Source organism: Haliaeetus albicilla, chromosome 1 (assembly GCF_947461875.1).
Source record: "Haliaeetus albicilla chromosome 1, bHalAlb1.1, whole genome shotgun sequence".
NCBI lineage: Eukaryota > Metazoa > Chordata > Aves > Accipitriformes > Accipitridae > Haliaeetus > Haliaeetus albicilla.
The window spans coordinates 59,157,126-59,177,815 of record NC_091483.1 but is presented as its reverse complement, the minus strand read 5'-3'; the positions used below and the strand labels follow the sequence as shown (position 1 = coordinate 59,177,815).

At 40.2% G+C, this 20,690-nt stretch overlaps 1 protein-coding gene across 2 annotated transcripts in view; it reads right to left on the bottom strand.

The window, feature by feature from the left end:
* The window catches only part of PDS5A (PDS5 cohesin associated factor A), an 85,364-nt gene extending 73,630 nt beyond the window's left edge, over positions 1 to 11,734 (bottom strand). For both annotated transcript variants that reach the window (XM_069791398.1, XM_069791407.1), the window contains exons 1-2: positions 11,565 to 11,734; positions 10,569 to 10,739 (exon numbers count right to left, since the gene is read on the bottom strand). In XM_069791398.1, the coding sequence (XP_069647499.1) occupies positions 10,569 to 10,739; positions 11,565 to 11,591 (198 nt within the window). In that variant the 5' untranslated portion in view covers positions 11,592 to 11,734. The remainder of the gene's footprint in view (positions 1 to 10,568; positions 10,740 to 11,564) is intronic.
* Positions 11,735 to 20,690: the final 8,956 nt, after the last annotated feature.

Genomic DNA, 20,690 nt, shown 5'->3' with positions numbered 1-20,690 from the left:
TTTCTACTGACCTACTTCAAGTTGTACCAATGCGTATATATTCTACAAAGATACAGTTTTTCTACTTGGTGAACCTCCCATTTCCTAAAGCAAAATTCTCATATTTTACAGCAGTCTAGACTACCAGTTCCAACTGGAACAAAGCTGAAGTCTTATTTCCAGATTTCCCTATTTCCCTTAGGCTGTAGAGTTATGCCTACTTTCATATTCTACATACATTTGCTAAGAAAAAATGTCACTAGCAGCTCACGAATGCAACTCCTAGACCTTCATTTACTGACTTCACACAAGCAAAAATAGCACTTCTTTTCTTGCCACTGGAATTTTACTGGCGATAGCAGAAGTGGAAGCTTTAGAGAAGAGATGGATTAGAAGTTTTTCAGAAATAGTGACACATGCCAACTACATTTACAAAGGATGACTGAATAAGGTATTTATATAAACATGTATTTTCAGCAAAAAGCTTTAAAGTTCCCTTGCATTTCTTTGTTTTGCTTTGTAAGTGAATGAATGTTAACTCTGCAGCAATTCAGTGCTGAGAACCACCTGTCAAAAACCAAACATATAGGGTAACTTTTTCCATACACACCCCAATGCTAATTCTGTTTCTACCATCAAAAGTAAGTACCGAGTTTATTTCATTCTTATTACTGCAACAGCTTAAGAATTAAACTTCCCTTATTCTACAATACATTGCGCCATTGCGCAAAGGGACATAATTTCTGAATGATTCCTCTTCACTGTTTCATATAAACAAAGTTTTTAAAGAAAAATTGTATAATTTCTGACTGACTAGGACATCAGTACTAAAGCCCACAGAAAGGCACTGCAGTCAGTGAGAGTTCAGTGATCCAGTATCAGCTTTTACTCTTTTAAATTACAAGAAAAGAACAATTTTTATATTCCTCAAAATTTGATTTCAAATAATTCCCTACTAAATTATGAATATGGTTTGATTAAATTTCAATAACGAGTTTATTATGGAGAACCATTACTGCATTTTGGATAATTAGGTACCTGCATACATTTTTGAACAGTAACAGAAGAACAACACAGTTAAAACACAATGATATTAAAATAACAGGATTTACCCTACTTTGACTACTCTATCTAAAGGTAAGAGTAAAAATTTTAAGGGTAAATACCCAACAGCATTTTCCTTCCATTGAATTAGTAACACAAGTAAAGTCAATCAGTTTATTTTTTTCAAGGAACAACTTATTCTAACAAAATTCTTTTCACATCCACACTATGGCATCATCATAAGGCTCAAACTGCAAACTTTCTTTATATTAAGCACTTCCTAAGTTCAACTCTACTTTCACTGCACACATTTTGCTTTAGCATTTCTACCATAATCATTATTCTAAGCAGCCACAATAAACAGAAAAAAGATTATGTAAGAAAAATACTATCGAAAATATTAATTAAAGAACTTAGTGATTGTCTTTTGAGATTTTTAGCTACTTTTGAGTGGTTTTCTTTTTTTTTTTTTTTCATTTTTGCTTTACCCTTTCTGTAATAGCATATCACATAAGTCATTTTCATCAAGATGATCAAGGAATGCAGGTATCATTTTTAGTTGTTAAAAACCCACCACTTCAAGTTAAAAAATTAGTAATATTTTCAAATACCATGCACAGCCCTCTACCAGTCTGTGGGTGAAGAGAGTATTAAAAAGTTTTTGTGCTTTATTTTAGCTATCTCCTTTACTGCTGCTGTATGAAATTAGTTTTATCATAAACAGCAAAATTAACCATGGCCGGTTTCCAACAGATCTGTTCCCCATCACTCTCCTCTGAGAGAGGGGTGCCAACTCGGTCCCTTCTGCATCCTTCATTCTCATCCTCCTGCACTACCTGCCCACTTCCCTCTGGGTGCTGTACCTGGTGAGATGGGGAGGGGGCAGCACATCCCCTACAACATTTGTAACAATTAGTTGAATTTATTCCAGCTAGCACACGGGCTGCTGCCTTTTGAAACGTTTAACAGTGCTGGTCCATTTTCCTTTGCATAAACAGAATTTGGAAGTCTCTATTCTGCTCAGCACCAATTAGACAAATCTTGCATCTCTGAAACCTTTGCCCAACTGCCAGCAAGTTTTGAACTAATGTAACTTCAGGGCAGATCAGTAACAAAGAAATTAGACAGGCTGATCAGATTAAAACCTTATTTCATTAGAAAAGCAAGCTAAAAACATTTGTCCAGACAAAGCACTATCACATACACAAAGTAAACTGAAAAACACAAATATGTTTTACTTCGATTTTTGAGAGAATAATTCTCAGGCGCTTAAAACTACAGTAATAAGATTTTCATAATAAGTACAAGTCTGAAGTTGGTCTTTCGATGGTCTCTCACGTTAGATGTAGTGATAAAATAGTTTGAAGTTCAGTAAGTTACACAATATTAAAAAAAACATTGTAAACCTGCAGATCTCCTGCAGATCTAAAGCTATTCCCTGATAGTCAATCAGGTTATTTCCGCAGAGAGCCATAAGAAAGACAGAGACTACAACTGCAGCGGAAAGGGAATTCTTTAATGACTGCAAGCAAATGCTAATACTACTAAACACTAACATAAGTACTTTTTTTCTTTTAAGCATGTGTATTTTTCAGGTGATGTAGCCAGCAATGAAGGGCGGGGGGGAAGACTCCAGAAATATTTGATTTCTCCAAACTCCTTCTAAAATGTTCTTTCTCCTCCTTCACCTTCAATGTCTGAATCACTTAAAAAAATAATTTGTAAATAGAAAAGACGTATGTCTCTCTTAATGCTTATGAACATATTTTGCCAGTACAAAACTTTTTCTCTGCTTCAACAGTTTGGAAAGTTTTGATAAATCTCCTGGAGACAGATGTCATAATTTCTACCATGAGGTATTAAAATACAACACTAAAAACATAATATAAGGCTTAAAATTGCCAATGACTACCAAATAGTGTTTCAGCAAAAAGTGACAGGCTCTATTCATGGAAGACTATTTAGAGTACCATTAAGATTAGGTAATATAACTGAACAGCTAGAAAGAAATGGGAACTCACTTGAGAATAACTAAGACATTAAAAAGGCTGACCAGTCTTCACAGAAAATTTGAATGGGATTTTCCCCCATCTGCAGCTCCGATATCTCCATCAGATAAGTATGTATCATCTGTCTCACATAAATAAAACATGTTTAGGATATCCCATGCTATCTAGGTACCACAAAGTTTTCAACCTTCATTTCTAAGCAGGAACATATTTCCTGCCAATTTTATCTTTGTTTACCTTTAACAGTACTTCATCATGCTTAAGACATCTTTGCAACAGCCAAATTCTGATGTCAGCACAGCAGTGGGAATACAGTTCATTAGTTTACTGCAGCTGCAGAGCCAGCAAGCACACATTGCTTTGAGTGACACCAATAATAAGCATATGTTTTAGATTTCTAAGTAACAATGGTGATTAAGAAGATATTGCAGTCTGGAAAAAATTCATGTATAAAGAACATTTAACATAGATTGGGGACTAGACAGAAGTTTGGTTTCGTTAACTACCAAAATGGCCATAATATATACTGTGAAAAAATGACCTGTTAATTATTTTGTCTGTTGTTTTTCTTTTTGGTAGCAAAAGATGCACATAGGCATTAAACAGACAAAATAATATGAATTGATTCAAGTAGACAAGGAAGAAAAGTAACCTCAGATGATGTTTGATTTCCCTTCCTATCAATCATTACCATATTACTGTCTGCAAACCAAGGGATAATTTTTCTTTCACTTCATAGTGCAGTTGTGAGATTAACGCTTCATTTATGAGTCTTTGAGCAGAGCTAAGGCTCCTGCTATTTTGCAAACTTACACATACAAACTCCTCATAAGAATGCAGTGATATGTCAAGGATTTTGTATCCAAACTTTATTTAAAATATTTGAATACACAAAAAGTCTCCCACATCATACCATAAAATACATACTGACAGGCACACTTACCTAAAGTAAGTGATTTATATGATTAAAGCATGTCACATACTAAAGACAACATCAGTTCAGCTCTGCTCTGCTGCAATCTTCCAGTATGACCTCAAGAAATATTTAGCCTTCAACAATTTTTTAAGTCTCAATTTCAAGGAATGCTTTCTTCAGGAGACAGGGGCAAAACCAGAAAATCCTAATTCACTATCTGTCATTCGTTATTTTGTATGTTTTTTATCACAGCAACTCTTATTCATCTCTTTTCCCAGGTAAACAATCTTATAATTCTCAAATCTCTAGTCAGTCTCCTCAATTCTAATGTTAATAAGGTATTTGGTAAGTGATTACATACCTTTTTTTTTCTTTTTCTTTAAAAAAAAAAAACACACCAAAAAAACCCACCAAAACCAACCGACCAAAAAAAAAAAACCCAACCAAAAACTTGAAGCCATTACTTGATTCAGTCCACAGAAAGGACCTGCTCTGGAGTTAATCAAGGTGGTTTGGTAGAGGAGTGTATTGCCCAAAGGCCATCTTTCTTATTTATTGAAGCTGAAGACTATAACTGAAGGAAAACATTGCAGGTAAGGAATTTTATGCCATGTTTTAAAACATTTAAGCCTGAAGAATTGCATGCTAGCCTCCTACTTATTATGAAGTTTTTGTATGATGCTTGTTAAACAGCCTATAACAAAGTTTTCACAGAAAACATTTGTAATTTTCTAGGTTCTTACGCAGAGATGATGAGGCTTGGTTTACAGAAGCGCTAGGCACTCAGATATGTAACTGAAATCAAAGGAACTTGTGGTCTGAACATGTAAAGTGCAACAGAATGCACAGTCACTTCAGAAGCCACATTCTAGAAATGCCGAATCAGGCATATGAAGCCAGCTTGCTTTTCTTGGGTTTGGGTTTTACCCTTCCAGTAGCTCTTCAGTTCCCTATCTTTTAAACTGTGATTATCACATCCTCATCTCACAAAACAGCATCACCACAAGAATAAAATTAATAATTCCTTGAGGTTTATAATAGGGCATAAGGACTTCTGAACTAGTCTGTCCATTTTGGTGGTCAGTCATCAGAAGTTATCATTCCTAATTCAGCAACCTCTGTTTTTCCCTCCCTTTCAAATTGGGGCTTCGCTTCTTTCACAATATATTTATCTTATTGTTGCCGGGAAACCATTAGAATAATATTGAACATGTGAAATTGCCATTAATTACTGATGCACTTGTAACAAAAGAAAATTATCAGATATAAAAACAAAGGTTCTCATCATCAATTTGAAATTCAGTAACATCTGGATGAACTGGGTGAGCCTATGTGATCTGTTTCTCTAAGGATTGATAAAATTGGGACATTTACAAAGCAAACAGCTAATATTCCATTGGAAAAAAAAATTAGAACAAGATTTCTTCTTCTCTGACTAGTGGCCTGTCCTAGTTAATGAAAAACTTGATTGTTACAAGAGTCAAACTAATTAAAAAGATTAAACTATGAGCAAAATCAAATTAGAAATTTGACTTTAGGCTTATGTGGCCAGCAATAGCTCAAGATCATTGCAAACTGCAGTCTGCAGTTAAATACAATTAATGGAAGTTTTAAAATTGTTAGAATAATTAACTGCGGATCATTTCTGTAACCTGGCTATATGACCTCCACAGAACTACTTATAATTCTTAAATATAAGCATGTAAGTACATGCAAGTCAGAGGTCTAAGCAATGAAAATACCCATGTCATTTAAGTCTTGCCAGCAAATAATTAATACAGTCCAACACACTTAATATGTATACCTTTTCCCCTCAAACAAACCAAATTCTAGTGTATGACACCATAGAAAATAGATTTTCTTCTCCCAGATGATACTCTAATTTGTATTTTTTTTTTAGTTTCGTTCAAAATAACTACTTAAGCATAACCAGGTCAGATCAAAGGCCCATCTAACTACACAATGTCAGAGAGTGGCCATTAACTTATGCAGAAATATCAGCGTGAGTAAAGAACAATTTTTTTTTCCTCTCACATACCTCCAGCCTACTTGAAAACTTTTAAGCAGCAAACAAGCAATTTTAACATTACGTAACAGATGCCTAAAAAACCACCTGTACATAATATGATAAATTATTTGCATTAACTATTTCTAGCAGTATGAGGATAATCTTCCAAAGATAAAGACACAACAGGCCCAACTACAAAGACGCCAACATCTAATAACCAGAGGAACACAAAGAAGACAATGGGAAGAAGGAGAGGGAGTGTCTGTTTCACTCTGGCACAAATACATATCAGATAACTAAGAAATGCCATGGGACAAGATAAGGAAGACTTTAAGGCACACTAGGAGTGCTAACTTCTCCAGATCATCACAAACTAGGCCTTGGGATAGGGTGGCTGGGGGAGAATTGGGGAGAGGATGGAAGGGTGAATGTGTGTGTCAAAATCAAAAGAAACTCTCACAGAAAATGCCTTGCCAGACTGTCACCATGGGAAAAGCAACAAGACTACTGGACTGATCAAAAAACAAAAGGAAAATCACTTCCCCAAACAAAACAAAAACCAACCAACCAACAACAAAAACCAAACACAAAAACAACAAAACAAACAAAAAAAACCCCAGAAAACACAATACTAACCCCAGCTATGATAAAGAAGAACTACATCGCTGTCAATAAATTCTAACCTATAAAACTCTTGATTTCACAAAACCAGGTTTTTACACTGCCTTAAACCTTTGTTAAAAATCTCCACGCTGAAACTAATTTATCACTTCTTTTCCTTCGGAAGGTTTCAGAATTTATTTTTTTTTTGTACTTTTGTATCTTTAGTGTCTGATTAAATGTGCTTTTTACAGATTTTATGAATTATTATGCTTACATGCTTACACTGTCAAAGGCAAAAGAAAATACTGCAGTATAAGTGTTTTCTTTTTTTCTACAGACTTGTCATACGCTTTACCAAACTGTATAGTTGTTCGTACAAAGATATATCTGAACTTGTCATTATGCATTATTTCTCTTACTTAAAAAATCTAGCAGGTGAGATAGTTTTGCAGAAACAATGCAAAAGTTCCCATCTCTATCTCAAAAGATAACATTTGCAAACTTTCACATTCAGATCGACCCTGAAGTTCCTTCAACACTCTAAGGCAGGACTGCCACAGAAAGAAGTTGCTTTTTTCCCTATGCCAGCACAAGTATTTGTGAGCTCTCATGATAAATCAGGCAAGAAAATGATTCAGGCTAAAATTCACACAGGTTTAGGTTTGGTTTTTTTTTCCTCCTAAGTTTTAACCCAGATCTGTTCACCCATCCGTTTTGGCATATGGCAAAAAAAAAAAAAAAAAAATGCTTGTAGAGAGGGTACAGAACAGAGTTTGGGACAAGCAGTAGAGAGCGCCACTTCTTTCAGTGGCAGCTCTGGCTTTGCCTACAAAGGCTGTTTAAGTCAGCCTCTGAGAAAGTCAGGATTTATGCATTTTGGATTGATGGGGCTATTTTTAGTATGTCTGACAATTAAGTACACTAATATCAATCTGATTCATAATGATTACAAGGTTTAATATAAATGACATCAAAATATTCTCTTGTGACCAGAGAAAGTTATATCTGAGACGTAATAGTTTACTGACAACAATATACAAGTCTGGTGTTTGACAAGGCAGTAAAATACAGTCAATTTGGAAAAATTTCGATAGTCATAGAGAAGCTTTGCAGCAAAGCAGATGCTGAATTTCTAAAACTTCTTTCAACCTTCAGCTGTCTTACAGGAGGAAATATAATATTGCTAGTGCAGTTGTTCTCAACTTGTATTTAGTTGTTGGCTCGATTTTGGAACTGAAGGAGGACTACTTGGGTGCCTTAGAATTGTTTGTTGTTTTCCACTTCTATCACTTGGTTAAATAAAATTTACCACCTCTCCCCACAAGCCTTACTAAATTGACAAGCATCTGACTTACAGCCCTAAAGCCAATCTCTATATAACTTGAACAGATAAACTGTAAAGAGGAATATTACCCTAAGAAAAAAAAAAAAATATTTTTTTGTAGTCAAAGTACAGTAAGCCTCAACTCTCCGTTATATGCTAGCTGCCTAGTTTGGTTAAGCTTAATTGCATCTATTAAATGGACACTTGTCCCCAGCCATAGCACACCACAGTTAAAATCGTCATTTCTTCAATAGCTGAAATTATACATTGCATACCATCCCACTCTAAGAAGACACCGACCCATCAATGTAATCTAACACAGCAGAAGCCACCTTTGACTCCATTAAGCACCTGAACTGGTGTTTCATTCATCATACATATGCAATCCAGAGGCTTTTCCTTTCTACACCACTCAGAAGGTACATGTTCATTTTAAAATTCTCAATACTGCCATTTTCAGGACAGTGCTAATGTTATCATACAGATATATCAAAACACTGCAAAAGAATCTGGTCTACATTTTATTACCCACAACCCCAAGCAGAAGGAGGAAAAGGATAGAAAAACATTCTTTTTAAAAGTCCTTGGCACAAAAGCTGCTGCTCAGGCACTCTGGGACAGGTGCCCAGAACGTCTCAAGTTCCAATAATAAGAAAAGCCTTCATTACAAGAAGAGGTCTGGACCCAAAAATGCAGATGTGATATCAGTAAAGTTGCTAATAAGGACTCAAATTTGTAACAAATTAAGTTGACCATGACTTCAATAAGCTAAAAGAACAGAAATTTGTAGGAACTGACCCAAACCCGGGTGGCCAAAACACCAAGCTACACACGCATCTTCTGTAAGAGACACACGGAGCATCTTTAGATTATGCATGGCCAAGAAGGCGGCAAAAGCCCTACAGTTTCAGGGACTAATCCATGCCTGAATTTGTACATTCTGCTAAAGCTGGCTTTTATCATTGTCATATTTAAAGTTGTGGAAAGTTATCTTTTAACTGAACAAAACTCTTTCAAGCATTTTCATCCCAAGCACTGCAACATCATAATATTCCACATACCAAAATGAATTTGTTTTTATAAATCTAGTTGATATCAAGAAGCATGGATTTCATAAATGAAGATTATATATGTCTATACAAAAACATAAAGAAAAAAATACTTGTTCCCATTTAAAGTTAGTCTACAGTCTTGAGGTCATCTGAATTCCTTAACAGTAGTTCATAAGAAAATGACAGAAAAAATATCTGCTGTTAGCCTGAAAATTATGTCCAACACACACACATGATTCCAGCAAAACGTATATGCATGACTTTGAAATTCTATTATTCCTATTATCTAGGAATGGCACAGCTCACCATTGCAAGTTCTCCAACTGGGACAAAATTAAATACCCATTTCAACAAGCACCTCAAAACTGCACTCCTCCCCATTCCACACAGACTTTGATTCAAAGTCTCTGTCCAAACAATCAAACTCTAGGATCTTCTCCTGTAACTGGCAATACGCCACTGGAGTTTTGAAAATACTAAGCTGGACTTGTCCATTCAGTAATTTTCAAAACTGTAATTGGACAACAAGACTTGTTTTCAAAGAAACAACTGATGTGCCTTGCTGCTTTGAAAGCAAAGCACAGAGCCTACATTCTCTTCACATCTATAGGCAAAAATTTTTCAATGTACTAACTGACTAGCCAAGACCATGATTTCTATTTTTCAATCTTTGTGGGGTCACTGTTGTGATGGAAAACAGATGATCAGATGAGAGAGTATCTCCAACGTCTAAAAAATTATTACTACGTTTCCACCCTGGGCATGGGACCAAATCCCAGGTTACGACAACTTTCTGGTCCAAAGACCATGGTGTTAACAAATGAGCTGTGCCAATATTTGATCGATGCTCACCTTTATTCTCTATTGTCAGCATAGAGTTAAGAAATAATACTACTGTATCACAGTAGTATTTCATGTTTCCAATGAAAAAAGGGATTAAAAAAATAAAAAATGGAGATAAGCCTCACAGTCCCCCAGGATGCTGTCAAGCAAGCAGAGAAGATGCTTTTGTAACAGTCCCTTTTGCTTATGAAAATTTAGCAACTTTGCCAAGCACCAGTTATACTGAATAGGAAAGAAACAATATGTATTGTATTAAATTGCAAAATCTGAGGCAGGTTTTACATACGAAACAATTTCAAAATACCATCTACAAACTCGAGAAATTCATTTTTGCTGTTTGTGAACAGTGCTACTACCTTTTCAGTCAAGATTACCCTTAACTAGATCTACTCGTTTCCCCTGCTCAACTACGCTTGCTCAAAGTGCTGGAGCCCACAAAAACCTCCTAGCTCGTGAGCAAAAATTTTCAGTAACATATCCTGCAATTATTACTTATGATTCCACTTCAGATCTCTCCCCAAAAGTGTGGATGTATTTGACGTACAAATTAGCAGTTTAATGTATCAACTCTGGCTTTGAGACAACTCGCGAAAGTAAAGTCACGAACTTAAAAAATGCTCACTCTTTTAAGGGAAAGCAAGGAAGTAATATCCCCATAAAGGTCTACAGGCAAGAAGGAGACATTTCAATTATGACAAGGGAACTCCGGCAGTTCTCCTTTCCAGTGATGAAATGTTTACCTTGAGAAGCAAAAGTCTCGGGGAAGGGGGTGGTGGTCAGGATTGCTCACCTTTAACCGTTTAACCACCTCATCGTTGGTAATTTTGTCCGTAATCTCCTTCACTCCGGGAGGATAGTAGATGATTTTACCGTCGGCAGCAGGTTTTGGTTGGGTAGCAGGGAAGTCCATCCTGGTGCTGCTGGTTATAAACTTTCCGTCTCCACAGTCCTCTACCGGCCTCTATCGGTCAGAAAACAAAAGTTCAGCAGAATGGAAACGACTTTCTAACCCTCTTTTTCCATTTCTCACCCTCAATTCGCAGAAGGCCCCGGTTACACCCCGCCGGCTGCGCCCCCCGCCGCTGCCCCCGCCGCATCCCCCGGCCCCGGGCGGCGCTGAGGCGAGGCCCGGCCGGCCGCCGCCGCCGCTGCCCGCAACTCCGGCCCCTCCATTCCCCTCCGGCGCCTCCTTTCATTGCGGGGCTGCTCCAGCCCAACACTGTTAGTTCGGAGCCGACGACCTTACAATGAAATTTCCGACTCGATCGAAGGCTGCCCCGGGGCCGAGGGCTCGTTACGGCCCGAGGCGGGGGGCGGGGGGGGCGATTCCCGGCCCCGGGGCGGGGGGGGGGGGGCTCGGAGCCGGCACGCCGGCCCCGGAGCCGGGAGACGAGGCCTAAACAGTTAGGCCTCAAAACTATCAGGAGGCAGAGAAACCAACAGGAGAGGGGGAGGGAGGCAGGGAGGCGGCGGCGAGCACAAACAAAACACCCCCGCCGGCCCCCCCGCCCGGCGCCGAGCCCCCCGCCCGGCCCCCCCGCGGCGGCCGGAGCCCCCCCCGGGGAGGGGGCCAGGCCACTCTCCACTTTCCATTTGTTCCCGCAACTTCATGCCCCCCCCCCTCAGCCCCTCGCCCCGCAGCCCCTCCTCGCCCCGCCGGGCCCACAAAGAACCCCCCCCCGCCCCCCGGCTCCGCGCACACACCCCCGCCGGCCGCGGGCGACGGGGACGGGGGGACGGGGGGGGAGCGGGGACGGAGGGAAGCGGGACCCGGAGCCGCCTTTACCTCATGCAGCTCCGGAAGGTGCAGCATTGAGTAGCCTCCGTGCCGGGTGGTCCTCGCCGCTCCGCCGCCACCCCCGCCGGCCGCTGCCCTGGCTGCTCCCGCCGCGTCCCTGCTCCGCGGTGCGGCGGCGGCGGCTCCTGCTCGGGAAGGGGTGGGGGGAGGGGGAGGCTGCTCGGTGGCGGCAGCAGCGGCGGCGGCGGCTGGGGAGAGGGGGAGGCTCCGGCGGAGCGTGCGCCGCGGGGACACAGTGCCGCTCTCCGTCCGGCCGGGGAAGAACAGCCCGGGAGGAGGCTCCGCGCCGCCCCCCTCCCCCTGCCCGCCCGCCCGCCCTCGGGCCTGGGGCCGGGCCCGCAGCGCCGCCCAGCCAGGATCCCCCAGCCCCAGCCCCGGGGCAGGGGCGAGGCCGGCCAGTAAGTCTCGCAGCCCGCCGAGCCCCGCGCAGGGCGGCGGCGGCGGCGGCGGGCAGTACCGGGCGCGGCCGCCGCAGCGCTGCCTCCCGCTTGGCGCCAAAACCCCCGGAGCGGCCGGGCCGGGCCGCGGCCTCAGGGCCGCTCTCCGGCCGAGCCCCGACCCCGCGGGGCTCTCCTCCTGGGCGGCGGGGGGCAACGGCCGGCTCCGAGGGCGAGGCCTGGGCGGCGTGGGGCCGGCTGCCGGGATTGCCGGGGAGGGGGCCGGCGGGTTCCCGGCTGCAGGGCGGCAGCGCCGTGTGCGGGAGGGGGAGAGGCATGTTTGCGCTTCCTCAGGGAGCCGGGCTGCTCATGGCTGCCCGGTCTCCTCTGGCCGGTCCCTCAGGCATCTGGTGCCGGTGGTGAGGCCTGGTCGGCGTGATAAATAAGAAAATGGGGGGGAAATGGGGGGGAAACGGTGCGTGGGGTGGCAGGGAGAGTGCTGTGGAGGTAGGAGTCAATAGCCCTTCAGGCAGGCGGGGGGAATGGGTGGGGGGGGAGCAGCATCCCCGCCTCAACGTCCAAATTTTTCTTCCTCGTTGTTGGCAGATGAGTTTCTCAAACATTAATTTGGTTATAAATCTGCAGGAGAAACTTGAATATGCAGACTGAAGGAGCCCTCGCCAGCCAACTCAGGAAATCCTTCCATGCAAAATGTCTCTGTAATTTAATATTCTTTCATATTTCCAAGAGATGGAGTATGTCTGGAAAGTTAGTAGCAAAGTGGGATATATCTGTCTGTTTTGAATCTGCATTATGTGCCCTGCATGTCTGAAGTACAGGTGGCTATAAAGTGTTTTCCAGATGCCCATCCTGCTCAGAGAAGGTGCATGACAGCTGAAAGATGATTTTTAGCTGATGAAGAGTAATTTGGGGTCTTCAGCTGACTATTCTTGGTTACTCAAACCAGCTAAAAGTATCATTTTTCTCAGTTTTTAAAATCTCTAATGAATTTTCTACAGAGCAAATTAAAGGTGGGAGGCTGGGACCAAGCTGCGTGGAGGGACAGGTTTCTCCCCAGGGGCTGCGCATGTGTGACAGGGGCCTTGCTGGGCACAGCAGAGGGGCTGGCACGGCCTGCCATCCACGCAGGAAAGATGCAGGAGGGTGAGGGGATGGGAAAGGCATAAATAAGTAAGATCATGGTGAAGTACGCCAAATTCCAGATTTACAAGGTGTGGGGGAAAAACATAGTGAAGACGACTGAGGAGCTCTCCGGTACTTCTGGTGTAATAGCACGTGCGTAGGAAGTTGCTGTCCTACCCGTGTTCCTTGTCTCCCTGCAGTGTTGTCCTAGGGGACTTAAAGCCTTGAATGTCCATAGCCTCTATGAAGTCAGCTCAGAAGGATTACAGTGAAAATGGCTGAGAGTTGCAGGGAACACTTAGGAGATCTCAGACAGTGATTTGGAAATCTAGAAGGGTGCCACCAGACAAGACATTTAAATCTGGCTGTGAGTCCAGGCTTAGATAAAATTATTCTCTCCAGGCTTAAGGATCGATGGATTTGGGCATTCACAACAGACAGGTGACTGTAAGAGTGGGATACACCATGCAGTTTTAACAAGGTTGTACTGATTTAATAAACAAATAAAGCCAACACCAAGCGTTTAATCTTTTTCCTAATGCAAACTTCAGCAGCCATTTAGATTTGCCTTAGAGCTGAAGTACTCAGACTAGCTATCAACTCTTATTTGTTGTCAATAAAATAATATGTACTGTCAGAACTATTACACTTTTAACAAATTTGGGGGTTTTATCCTTATGTTTGTTACATTAGGTACTTTGCTTCCCAAATCAAATGACTAATATAAACAATTTGGTGTAGATTCCTTATTTTTAATACACTTGTATTAACACAATAAATCAGAAACAAATCCTAGAAAATTATTCTGTAACTAAAAAAAGAAAGCATGCATCAAAAACCTATATGAGCTGTCTTCAATTTAAATAGAAGACGAGAGAATGTAAGTTAGTAAAGATGATGCAATAAATAAATTTAAAGTGATCTTTGCTGAGGTTTTTTTATGACCCAAGCATAAAGCTAGGAAGATGTTAGGCAGGCTTCTCTTTCAGCAGAATTGAAGTATTATGGGTGTTATAATCTAGAAATTTCACCTAAGTCTCAGAATGTCCGTTTTTTTAATGTTTATTTTCAAGTATTGTTTTATTGTTATTGAAAAGCAGGATTTTATGTATATCATTAATATGACCTACAATGTCATAATGTTTTATTGTAATCTTGTAGTTACAAGTTTTTCACAAACTGACACCATCTTTACCAAGAAATTTTTATACAATAGGTCATGAAGTAGGAATAAGAATGAAAAGGTAGAGTGCTATGCTCCCACAACTTGCTTTTAGTCTAAGTTAAGGACACAGAGCAGAGCCTCTAGTACACACTTCCAGTCACTTTTATTTTCCACTGAAGAATAAGATAAACTCTTGCATTCTAAAGCATGTGTGCACTGATACTAACATGTAGTTAGATGTGGCCGTTCAAAGATTTCACTTGAAAGTGCCAGGCAAAGTTTGCTCATTTAATTAAAATTTTATTTCATCTTGAGCAAGTTGTTTGTGAAGCCTTACACTGGAGTACTCTTGGTTGAGGACCAAGATCTCTCTCTGTCTTCTTGCAGACTTCAGACAAAGAGTGAAGTTAGCAATTAATTACTGTGGAGTAATGGTTGAAGATTTTTAATTCTCAGGATTTCATATGTGTAGTATAACACTGAAAAAGTCCTGAAATACTTCAGTAGAAAGTTTAGTATCTAGGGGAGGTTCACACTAGATTTCTGCTTTCACAGGTAATGGTTAGTCAGCAGTATGAAAATTTTGACCACCCCTCAGTGTCAAAGTTGTTGGAGTCCTAAGCCATCAGGTACAGTTTCTACTGGTAGACTGATCCATTCCTGGTATAATTTGCTGTCTGACTGTAGGTTCTGATATCAATACAACCTTGCTGACATACCCTAGGTCCACAGCGGGAGTATTTTGCCAGCATACTAGTGTAAAACTGTCAGAGCACTCTTGGGATAGCTATTAGTTTAGATGCTGTTAGTCAGATACATGGTGTTTTGAATGAGCCTTAGACAAATCATGATCAGCAAGGTGGTTGAGAGAGGAGTAGGTGCAGTTCTGTAATCATGGGATGATTAGGCAATGGTCCATCTTGTCTCAGAAGAGAAGCAGGGATTCGTACTTCTGCACCATTTGAAGCTCTAAAGGGCTAAAACACAGTGTGTTGTTCTGATATCACACCCAATTAAGGGAGGTATGAATGAACACTTAACTGCCAATTAGCTTGAATATATGCATGGCATTTTCAGAATGTGCAAACATAAAAGCTTCAGATAAACTGACCTGTGGTACTCTTAATCTGAATAGTCCTGAAATCTGGTCCCAGATATGATTACAGCTGCTAGTGTCTGGTTTGTTGCCTTTGCTTGTTTGACCTTCACCCTTCTAATTTCAGCAAGCAGCTGAGATCTGACTTGGACTCTGCTTCTTGTACAGCTGTAGCCAGGTTCACATGATCCCTTGGGTTTTAATGGATGGCTCTGTCTAATAATAAGACCCAGTCCTTTAGTCTTTACCCAGATTTTATTGAGTCCCTACCTGGACAAAATTTAGGTTGGAATTTATTTACTTTTACTCCCTTTATTTTTATTGGAATGTATTTACTCCAATCTGTTTGTTGTTTATTTGTTTATTAATATATTTTAGACTACTACTGCATAAAGGGTGCTGAACACTCTTGTGGGGTGCTTCTTTCTCTGTATCACGTCAGGAGAGGTTAGAGGAAGGTACCAATAAAAGAAGAATGTGGTGTTTTTGCTGGTGAGGGAAATAACACAGCACAAGGTTTTCAGAACAAAACGGCTTTCAGGTGAAACAGAAGAGAGTATGGAGTGATTACTTTAAGCACAGAAAATCCCTTAATTCATGTTGATTAAATTAAGCTATGCGCACATCTTTCCAGGAACAGCTTAACGGTTGTCCTCGGGTCTTTGTTAGTACAGTAAACCTGGATAGTAATAATGATCAAGAACTAAACAGTTGTATCAAGACACAACAGTGTGTAATGAACTGCAGAATAAGTCATACCTGTCAGTCAGTTGGCCAGACAAGTAAGAAATCCTATCTGGTGGGTTAGGAAAGCACTTGTCTTCCTAATAATAGCTATGCTCTTGAAAGCTCCTGCTTTGCAGAACCAGGTGGTGGAGTGTGGTCCTTCACTATTAAATTTTTTAAGTCGCAGTCAAATAGGTCAAGAGGGAAAAAAAAAAAAGAAAAAAAAAAGAAAAAAAATCTTAATTACTTGTTTTCAAGTCTAGCGTTTAGCCAGTTTTTGATATCTAGCAAGTTGCTTTCTCACAGGTTGCTTCCTAATCATGACTGCCCTCCCCCCCCTTAATGAAAACCTATTTATTTTTTGAATGATACACATTTTTTCCTGCAATACACCAGTTCCTCTGAACTCAGGAAAAATCCAACCCTGGAAAGTAGTTTTTTGTCCTCAGTTTTGCACTGAAGCTTTCTCCCTAGCTTCTTGACTTTGGTATTGGTCCTTGCTTCCGGTCGTTGGTCCTTGCTTCCGGTCGTCTTTCCTCTTTGTCTGTCTGTTGATTCTCTCACACATGCGGTTGCACACAGCTCCTCCAGTTAAAATTATAGCCTCTAAGTTTGCTGCACTGGATCTTCAGAGTTATCCCTGAGGTTTCTAATTAAACTTTGCAGCATAATGTATCTTGGTAACAGCACCTAATTGTTTTAATTACCTATTTTATAAAAGAATTTATGGGTTTTTACAACTGCTGTAAATTGAGAACAGTGGTTACACTCACCTGAGTCAAAGGTGGGTTTCTTCACCATGTGGGTTGCAATAACAAAAGAGCCCTAAAAGGCGTCCCATTCCAGAGGATATTTGCAGTGAAATTACTCCCATCTAAGAATAGACCAAAAAGCATGTTTGTCCTGAAAACAGGGACTTAATGTGTGTCTCCCATGATCTACATTGACAAATACGTAAAAGGGTGGAGGAGGACTTGTGTGTATTATCTCATGGAGACAAGCAGCTGGAGACAAAAAGAAGAGTCCCATGACTCGCTGACTTTTCATGGAGTACCACTAGTTCTGAATTAAGGGGAGGACCAAATATTGTATGGATGATGCACTCCTTTGAAAAGGATCCCTAGCCATAATTGTCTAAATGTTATTTTGCTCTGGTTTAGGTAAGGAGGGCTTTCTCCTGTACTGTCTGAAAATATCCTTATTCTGAGTCTTACTCGGAGATAGGGCAGTTATACTTGCCACTGGACTTTTGTGGTATCAAGGCACATTCAGAAATGACAAGGATTGTCATTGCCAATATATTTAAGCCATTGTGAAGAAGTGTATACTTGCAAATACACTTGTCATTTACAAAATACTGTATTGACAGAACAGTTGCACTTGTTTCCTTTGCTTGCAAGTGAAGTAAAATCAATTTATTGGCACCTGCATATTGGTGATTTTATAGGAGAATTTTTAGAAGCCTCCTTGATCCATTGCTAGTTTTGAGCATTCAGAAACTGAAGTCACAGCAGCCTACTGTGTGCCATCTATCCACCTCCTTCCTAGCTGCTCTCTATTATGATGACTTGTCACCATTCACTCCATAATTACATTCTCAAGGTTATTTCCATCTCTGCTCCTGATGTGTCCAAAGCACATACATTTACACCTATTCATTTCTGACAACCAAGTCTACTTTTCTCCAATAATATATTTAATATGAGCATTTATCATCTTTTCTGCCCAGGAGATATGCAAGGGTCTTCACTTGTACCACATCTCAAAAGCTTCAATTTTCTTCCTGTCACTATCAATAATTTCTCAGAATTCACATTGATAAGTTGCTACAGCAAAAAATTAAGCATTTCACCAGTCAAATCTTTCTACTTTTTGAGATAAAATATTTTTTTCAGGCTTTTATAAGGGAAACCATGGATGGATCAACTATTCTTCAAGTTTTTGTGGTTTCTATTGGACAGGTTCTGATTGGATAAATTTGATCCCAGGTAACTGAATTTATGAACAGTCTTTGTAGCTAGACCATTAAGCATGAAGTTAGCTTATATTCTCTTTTTATTAATTAAGTAAAGTTATTTTATTTATGGCACATTCAAGAATAGCCTGTATTTTCCATTAGCCTTTTATCGGCTCTCTAATACTTGCTGCACAGCAGAAGCTGTTTCGACAAAGAGCGTTATGTCATCAGCCGAAGGTCACTTAAAAGGAATCCATTTCAAATTCAACTTTTCCAATCTGTAAAGTCCTTCCTGAATTATTTTTTTTTCCCAGCGAGGCTGCAAGGAAATCTGCAGTTACCTGCAGTTGTAATAGTAGTGTATGGCTTTTTATGTTTGCTCGCTATTTTTTCAAACAACAAGGCAGATTTGGGGAATTTCTGAGTGAGACTGGTTACAGGAAAAGCCACCAAGGAAATTGGGGACGTTTGGTAATATACTTAGCCCATGGTGGCTGCCTAGTGGAGAGAAGACAGTATGAGCAGAGTCTTTCCCTCAGCCCCATTAGATAAGAACTGTCCTATGATCTGTTGAAAAATGAGAACATGTGTGGTACTAACAAATTCTGATTAAGAGTCTCCTTCATGAAACTTATCGATGGTATTTGTGATGCTGCTGTTCCTAATTCTTTCACAGATACATGTCTGCTGCTTGCAGTAAAGAAAAGAATGATATGAACCTTTGCAAATTAGTACGAACTTGGAATTTACCATCATGGTCAAAGAAAGATGTCTGATGAATGGATGTGCAGTCTCAGAGCTGTAGTGTAATGATGGGGTCATTTCATGATGATGGATAGGTATGTGGTGTACTATTCAGAGGCTTAAAAAGGGGTTGCATTTATCAAACTCAGGGAGGCATCAAAGTGTTTGGGTATGACTCTGTGAGCAGTAGAATCATTACAGTTTGCCTTTGAACAAAGTCAGGAAATATATTGATCATATAGGTTTATGCTGCTAGGAAACAAACTAATGATGATTCAATCCATGTGTTTTGTGAATGGCTTGAGGCGACAATCATTAAAACATTACACCACTACACCATTTGGGAACTTGAATATGAAAATTGGAATTTCAAACCCTTGTAAAGAACAATTTGCATTTGTATTTACAAAATAAAATTAGTGCTTTGGATTGTGCAGCTCCAGCCACTTCATACTTACGATTCTACTTCAGTTAATGCACTGGATGTTTGCACCCACACAGGTCATCAGGCAGCATGACAGAAGAGCACACTGACAACATAGTGATCCAGCAGCAGGGAATACTGAGTATCAGTGGAGGAAGATTTTCCTAAATTCAGGATGTGTGGCAGCAGAGAAGGTAACTAAGGTTATTTGAGGCAGTACTTGAATGGGTATTTAACAAAGCAGACAAAGAATTGGTGTCTGAGACAGGACAGAATATCAGGTATTGAGTAGACAAAGCCATAAGTAGGCTAGACAAAGCAAGAGCAAATATAGAAATGAGAAAAGCGTAGTCTTGACAAACATGAATGCTTAGTAATAGAAAAGCTGTATTCACAGTAGTCAGATCTCTAACCAAAAATTCTCCATGATGGAATATAAGAAAGTCCATGATGGTAGAGTGATTGCTGAAGGTGATGATATTAAACGCCAGCAGAGGGATTACTGCTTGTAAAGTAGACTGATACATATCCACTTAGAATTTCACCAACATCTAATACGACTATTTATATCCTATCTGAATTTGGCAAGGCAGCTCATGTGTACTCTGTGTAATATACTATAACTACACTGTATCAAGCACATGAACACTTGCTTTCTTAAGTGTATCTCCGTGTTGTTCTTTTTATTTTCCAGACACTGCGTACTTATACCTAATCATTTATATTTTCAGGGAAGTGCATGCTAAAATTGTAAACTTCCTTTATCTGAGACCGTTAAAGAGGCAGACAAACACTTTTAGCCAGCATGTGAACATGTAGGTCAGTACTTTAGATGTACTCAGTTTTTGCTTATGGAATGCCATTGATCTATATTTAATCAACATGTTTTAAACTTCCTTCAAGATCTGCTCAGCAGCCACCTCTAATCTAGCACATGGAGAAGAAAACTTGAGTGAACCATTCTTTTCATGCATTTTCAGTATCATTTAGGTTGACACTGCCTGGATGCACTCTGTTAGGCTTGTATCCTTGCTTCAAGAACTGTAACAATATGTTCTCTCACACAGCTTCATCGTAAAAAAGATGTAAATGAAAAAATATGTTGACAAGTCTATCAGATTCTGAATATAGTAAGAGAGAACAGTGTTACTTCCAGGGGAGAAAAAATTTATCTAGCAATACATCCTTAAACCCCCTAAGGAAGCAGCTTCATATAGTAAGTAAGAAGTAACACTAAAGGAAGTACACAAATGCTGACATAATCTATGAATAAGAAAAACCCAAGGGCTTTAATAGTTTCCTGAATTTAAGCAAATCTGCAGTAAAATTTTGTCTGTCTTATCAAACCCTTATTTTGGTGTTTGTCTCTGTGCTCCTTTCTAAAAGGTTTGTCCCTTGGCCTGTTGCCAGATATGAGAAATGGGAATACAAGAAAAGGTATGAATGAACAGGAGAAATGGGAAGACCAAAGATGAACATGTG